At 39.8% G+C, this 7,465-nt stretch overlaps 1 protein-coding gene across 1 annotated transcript; it reads left to right on the top strand.

The window, feature by feature from the left end:
* The first annotated feature begins 2,766 nt into the window (after positions 1-2,766).
* LOC137713358 (zinc finger CCCH domain-containing protein 20-like) lies at positions 2,767-4,574 on the top strand. Its single transcript, XM_068452651.2, has one exon. The coding sequence runs from the start codon at positions 2,833-2,835 to the stop codon at positions 4,021-4,023; it is 1,191 nt and encodes a 396-aa protein (XP_068308752.2). The 5' UTR covers positions 2,767-2,832; the 3' UTR covers positions 4,024-4,574.
* Positions 4,575-7,465: the final 2,891 nt, after the last annotated feature.

The raw sequence follows: 7,465 nt of genomic DNA, 5'->3' as shown, positions 1-7,465 counted from the left end.
ACTTCTCTATTCCTTTAGTATATATATTATTATTTGATAAAAACAATATCTTTAAAACAAACTACATTACGTGTATTTCTCTATGTTTTCGGTAAATAGTTCTGCGGGATGGTCACTGCAAGCCTGTTGTGAGGGGACACCCCTTCTCTTGAAGATTAGTAGGATTCTCTTCCCTCTTTTTTCCCTCCCTTTCCCTCCCCTCCTATTTAAACGGTCACGGTTAAGCCACGTCAACATCTTATATTAATTTTTTATAGAAAGAGAAAGACAAAATAGAGAATGTGAGAAGAGGGGAGAGAATGACACACCCCGACCCGAAATGTCCATTAGGACTCCAATTCGAGCTGTGTTGGCCAACACCTGGAAGGTGACGAAGTTATAAAGTGTAGTGACGTGGAAAATGTGAATAAATTTAAACCTAAAAGTGCCTAAAAACAAGAGTGCGCATGTGAGCGGAAATGAACTCATTTCACATGTGATGTTAGAATATAAGTACAGTACAATAAAATCTTGGTGTGGATGATTACCTTCGATGCAGTAATTCACATCCTAATCCGGAATGTCCACTAAGACTCCGAATCGAGCTGTGTTAGCCGACACCTGAAAGGTGACAAAGCCATAAACTGTAGTGATGTGGAAAATGTGAATAAATTTAAACCTAAAAGTGCCTAAATATAAGAGTGCGTTGTGACGGGATTAAACTCATTTTACACATGATGTCAGAGCATAAGTACAGTACAATAAGATAAGGTGAGAATTATATCATCGAAGGTACTAAAACATGGAGGGGCGAAAAACATGGAGGGGCGAAAAGAAAGCTCATTTACCAAGAATCCTTGTCAATAAGAAAGCTCAGCTACTAAAACATGGAGGGGCGAAAAACAAGGGTGAGTGAGCCTCAAAATAAAGTTTTAATAAAAACATTTGAAAACATTATAAGCCTTCACTGTAAAACATGTATAGTTTTCAAGATATACATACTCCATATAGTATGAAAATACTCACCGTAGCTTGCAAAATATCAAGATATCAATACGGCACAATATTTCATATATAAGCGCATGATGTCAATAATCGTATATTTTCGCATAAGCAAACATATCAAACCAAATGCTCATCAATCTATACTAGCACATAAGTCGGTGTTGCCCAACGCAACCTGTACAACTGAACTAATGCCCATCAATTTATCCTAGCACACAAATCGGAGTCCTAGTGGGGACATTTCGGGTCAAGATGTGTTAGAGAATCCTGGTTCGGACCATTTTGCCGAGTTTCTTAGTGAATTTTTTCAATCATATCCCTTTCCACCTAATCCATCTAGTGCGGGATTCGGATCGTTGAAATTTGATTCAACGGTTACAGTTATTATCACTTTTAAATGAGCAGTCTGTTTGTAGTCATTGAATCAAAATTCAATGGTCTGGATCTCTGACCAGATGAATTAGGTGAAAAAGGATCAGAAGATGATTCCTTTCCTATTTTCAGGACAATTGGATTGGATATTGATTTGACCTTTCGAGCTCGCTAAAATCGGTGGTGCACAGAACAAGGTACTAGTCAAAGAAGGAAGCACAATAATTTCCGAAAGAAGTAATAAAGCAGAACTACATGGAGTTTTTTTTTTTTATTGGAATTGTCAATAAAATTAAAGAAATTAGTAATTACAAAAATATGAAATGTGTGTTTATACCTCTTTGATTGCTACAAGGCAAACGATGGGATCTACATTATATCCAAAGATAAGTGTAGTAGGTATAACCTAACAGTAGCATCACTCCCATCCATATTTTTCACGCATTGATGTTATCTTCACTAATGTTCTATACAACTATAAGATGAGTTCCTAATGGCAACTTTTTGAGTGTTTGAGGAACGTGATTAAAGATTATTAGATATGAATGGTACATTCGAAGTTGAAATATTAAAAAACAAAATTGGCTCAAAGTCATCTGACCTATGATATGATACTCGTCATTTTTAATAACATAAGAAGCCACTGTATGTGTTGTTCCGTTACACGATCTAGGATCTAAGAACAAATGAAAACAAATCTCGAATGTGTAATAGTTGCTCCGTTCTTGTTGTTGCTATAGATTCTTATATGGAATGCTTCTAGGAGAACTAGTTCATTTTAAACAAAATTTGTTGTGAATTTATTCGGAGTTTTCTATTTTAAATTAAATTTGTTTCTTTGTTCCATTTATTTTTTTGTTGTTTTATGTTTGAGAAATGCTAAGTAGGATTTCTTTAAAATTAGACATATATGGATTCTCTGACATTTTATATATTTTTAAGATAGTCTTTTTGGATTATCTGACGTTAAACTGTAAGTTGATAGAGTGTTTACAGAGAGTTTATTTTGAGATAGTCTTTTTGGTATTTCTCTTTTGCGTTTTTGTTGGATTATTTTGTAGCTGTTTTAAATCCTTGAATTACTACTTGTCACACCCTCCACCGCCATAGGAAGCCTATTGATCAACAAACGGCACGTCCATCTGCATTCAGCTCACCCTCAAATCTTCACCCTCCATGTGGCACGGACATCAACTCAAATAAACCCCAGCCCCTCGCGGTAACCACGTGGAGAAAAAACTGTAGCTGTCCGAACCCAACCAGACAGCCCAGTGACCGAGAAACTCCCTAAACCGCGGTGGGAACTGGAGCAGCAGGGCCTGAAAGTTTTAACCCAACCACGGTTAACCTACAGCCCCATTAACCCAACCACGGTTCAAAAATTACTCCTTTAGCGGTTTATAAACCCACACCTCACTCATGTTTCCCCAAACACCGCCATCCACCGCAAAAGGAAAGTAGAAATCCACAAAAAAAATGATGCTCGGAGAACCGCACCGTCCCAATCCAACGGTCCACGTCCCTCCGTGGCTCCTGTACGACGATTCCACGGCCGAGATGTACTCACCGTTTCCCCTGAGCGGGGTCTCTGTTAGCTCCGACGGCAATGCAAACGGCGCCGACTTCAACAGCCCGTACTACCTCCACGAAGCCCTAACGACGTTCCAGCGCTACTTGCCTTCCAACGAGACCGACCCGGACTCCGACTCAGATATTTCCGGCCGCGAATCGGACGCGCCGGTCGACGCCTACTCCTGCGATCACTTCAGGATGTTCGAGTTCAAGGTTAGGAGGTGCGCACGTGGCCGGTCACATGACTGGACCGAGTGTCCATACGCCCACCCGGGGGAGAAGGCCAGGCGCCGCGACCCGAGGAAGTATCACTATTCGGGTACGGCCTGCCCCGATTTCCGAAAGGGTCATTGCAAGAAGGGTGACGCGTGCGAGTTTGCGCACGGGGTTTTCGAGTGCTGGCTCCACCCGGCGCGCTACCGTACTCAGCCTTGCAAGGACGGCACCAGCTGCAAGCGGAGGGTTTGTTTCTTTGCTCACACGCCGGAGCAGCTTAGGGTTTTGCCTCAGCAGAGCCCCAGAGGCGGAGGCAACTCTCTCAACTCGGCCGAGTCGTATGACGGGTCACCGCTGAGGCAGGCGATGGAGGCCGCTGCTGCTTCGTGTGTGAAAACCATGCCCTTCATGTCCTCCCCGCCGGAAGAGTCGCCGGAGGTGTCGCCGCCAGTATCTCCGATGAGCCGGTCTCTTGGGTCGGGCTCTATTAATGAAATGGTAGCTTCGCTTAGGAACTTGCAGCTCGGAAAAGTCAAGTCTTTTCCCTCTTCTCGGAATGTTAAGATGGGGGGATCTTCTGGGTTTGGGTCTCCAGGATCTCCAGGGTTCGGGTCACCACGCGGGTCCATACTCCGACCCGGATTCTCCAGCCTGCCTTCAACACCGACCCGGGTCCCGCCCCGTTCCGGAATCAGTTATTTGGATTTCTGCGAGGAGAGTTGTGAGGAGCCTGCAATGGAGAGGGTGGAGTCTGGAAGGGGGCTGAGAGCCAAGATGTTTGAGAAGCTGAGGGAGGAGAATTCAGTGGGCCGGGTGGACCCGGGTCCGAATTGTTCCGGTGCTCCGGATGTTGGGTGGGTTTCTGAGCTGGTTCAGTGAAGGATGACTTGTCCGATGATCACTTGTTATTACGATGCTTCTATATAGGGTGCTTGATTCTGGTGGCCTATAATTATCATATATTTTGGGTCTCTCTCTCTAGATTATGTGAATAATGCATGGAGGAGGAGAGAGGGGAATTTGATTTTATTAGCAAAGCCAAGTTGAAGAATTTGAAGATTATGCTGTTTTGTGTAAATTTTTTTGCAGAAACACAAGTATTGGGATGTCTTTTGTCGGAGATGAGTAATGGAATGAATCTGTCTTTTTTAGGGGGATTATCTATATCGGATTGAGGAGGAGTAGATAAATTTAAGGATGGTAATTATGAAAAGGACTGGGCTTTGTTTCTTGTATAGTTGAAGAAGTGGACAGTGGAAGAACATCAAATCCCTCTTTTGTTTTTGTTAATTATGGTGTTTGGGGTAATTACCACCATCCCCTCTTACTCATCTCTATCAAATCGTTGTAAAAACTTATGCTTGCTTCCTCTGTAATGCATGGACTCTTTGTGCTAATGCAATTATCAATGTAAATTATTATTTTGTCAAGTTTTACGGTGTATTGTGTACTTGATTCGTCTGCATGGACTTGTGAATGAGAGATTATATTCATACCACAAAGTACTTCTTCCATCCCTTTTTTTTTTTTTTTTAATATTTTTTAAATATTTTACACATCTTTAACATTTGATAAAAAACATTAAAATTTTAAAAAGGTGTGGGAAAGAAATTTAGAGTGAATATAATCTCTCTTTGTGGATTTGTTTCTACAAAATCTCTGTTGGCTGTTATATGAAGCTTTTACTGTGAGGTAATGTTCAGTTTGGGAATTCCATCAGTTCTGCAGGAAAAGATTGGGTTCAGAAAATAATGGTATTTTGTTTGCTCTGTTTCTTTTTGTTGCCTTTTGACTTGTTGCATCGGGCTTAGTCCCCTCTTCCTTTTTTCTAATGGGGTTTTAGTCTTTGTTTTGATGGGGTGATGTTATTGATTTGGACTTAGGATAAATTACTTATGATGATTTCAATGTATGGAGTATGGGTGTTGGAAGTATTATTGGAGATGGACTAATGACATGACACGAACAATAATTTCTGGCGTAATTTGTTAATTTTCTGAGCAGTCCACTGACTTTTTTAAGGCTGGCTGGTGGAGGAAGCTGCTTTTGGCTTTTTATTACTTGTTCAACCAGCCGCCGGAGCACTTGTATGTGTTTTTGGTTTTATCGTAGTCCATGCTGATTTTACGGTGTTTATTTTTTCTCCAGTTAAGTAGTCCTTCCGAGTGCTGAATGCTATAGATTTTAGGAAGACAAATTTAGCACTTATGTTTGCCGACAAACGAGAGAGAGTTATAATATTGTGGTTGGGTGTATTTTTGCCCATCACCTTCAATTAGAGATACTGTTCACCATTAACAGTAGTGAAATACGAGCACTTACGAAATAGGTCATTATTCAAGTCGATAGACACTTGAAAAATGAACGTATTTTCACTTGTATAATAACATGTGATGTACCATTTTATATTTACACACATTGAAAATTCTCTTCTCCCACCTTACGTATTATCGTTTGTGAGTTTAAATTTTAATATTTATATCTCCATTACACAGATTTTAAAATTTCAACGTGGAAAACATCACCACTAATAGTGAGCAAAAATTTTGGGGTTTTTTTATATGAGTCTAAAGTCACTAAAAATTAAACCTATTTCAAAAATAAAAAATCACTAAAAATTGAACCTATTTCAAAATTTTCCAAAAATTTTCCGTTGAGTTCCGAAGATCGAACTCCAAGTGTCATTTTCTTCTTACACGAATCATAAGCTATAAAAGCCGCATCACATAAGAAGTGTGATCATGCATCTGCATGCTTGCCGCGCGTATACGTTTGCGGCACCAAACATCAATTTTGTTCGTGTCTGTGCTCTTGCGGGTGCAAATTTGGCGGCCGCGGTCCCGAATTTCTCTCAATTATATCTGCGCAGATGCCACACTGACCGCTGACTGCCAGATTATTATCAAGAATATCCCATTTAGGGTAAAAAATAAAAAACTAAAAAAAAGACCATTTTCGGCAATATAAAGCATTGATGTAGCAAATAGCAATTATCTATATGGGACCACAGCAATTATGAATCCATTGAGGAATAAAGGAAAAACAAAGATATATAAAGAGACATGTTTGGCTTCTACCAACGGGAAGAAATTGTGTATAATTACTTAGTAATATTGTCGATAAGAGGAGTATTATGATCAGTCGCGTGCATGCATGCGTACATTCATCTTAACTAGTTGCAAGATGATAATGCTAATCGAGCGCATGCATGCATAAATTCTCCCTATCAATCGTGCGCATGCATCCGTAAATCCAAACGGCCCCCCTCTCCCGGTGGCTTTGTAAATGCCATAAACATGAGTAACTACGACCAATCCGTATAAGTGTACCGTGACAATTAATTTATGCCACTCTTAGCATAGTAATTTCCATCCTTTGTTCTTATGCCGTCTTCTTTTATTTATCTCTTGATTCTTCTTTGAATTGTATTATTAAAATGCTAAAGGATAATGATAAAATGAGTACGAAAAATCATTTTAAATTCTTCGTTGTCAATATCAGCATAAGTCCACTGAAATCTACATTATCAAAGAAAATATTGAAATGGGGTCCATTTTTAACGCGAGACAAAGCGAATACATGTTAAAGTAATATTGTTGGTGTTTGTTATTGTCAATGAGCATGGGAGGAAGAGGAGCAGGAAATTGAGTAATTATGTAGTCTGATATCCCAGCAAGTTGAGGTTATCGTCAAACCAAGTCACTAGTTTAATCGGGTTAGTAGTTGGCAGTCGCTATAGTGCGCCGATGGTTTCGAAAGCCAAACTTTTGGATGATCCAACACCAAGTAATATATTTCAAGTCTAATGTGTTTTAGAGACAGACGATATGTAATTTATAATTTATATAATTTATGCTGCAAACATGAGTATGATGGTGATGGAATGGACTAAATTGTAAAGATAATTTGGTGTTGTGACTTAGAAATAATGAAATATGGATGAGATGTGATCAAAGGGCACAGTCGCATGCATGACATGAAAGGTGGTAACCACTTATTTGCCTTTAGATCGCTGCAAATCCGGATCCAATTTGCATATTTTATTGCTAGTTGTGTTGATCAATTATTGTGTTCCTATTTTTAAGGTGGAGAAGAGAGAATTGAACACGATACTTTGGTTGTAGGTACTGAGTCGGAATGTATGCTCTTAACCACTAGAATTTGGAACTTCGGATCGGATGGAGAATTGGACTACTTTTGCATCGTTGAAGTGAAACATGCTATTTGTTCCTCAAGATGCTATATTTTCCATCAATGTCATGGGCTATACCTTGAAATCATGAAGGTGAAGAATTGGACCGGAAGAGAGGAGAGTTTCCCA

The sequence above is a fragment of the Pyrus communis genome, chromosome 15, assembly GCF_041283825.1.
Source record: "Pyrus communis isolate YQ-2024b chromosome 15, ASM4128382v1, whole genome shotgun sequence".
In the NCBI taxonomy this organism is placed as follows: domain Eukaryota; kingdom Viridiplantae; phylum Streptophyta; class Magnoliopsida; order Rosales; family Rosaceae; genus Pyrus; species Pyrus communis.
This window is presented reverse-complemented; position numbering and strand designations above follow the sequence as displayed.

Coding starts and splice junctions, on each gene's coding strand:
- LOC137713358 (XM_068452651.2), top strand. CDS start 2,833: ATGATGCTCGGAGAACCGCACCGTCCCAATCCAACGGTCCACGTCCCT.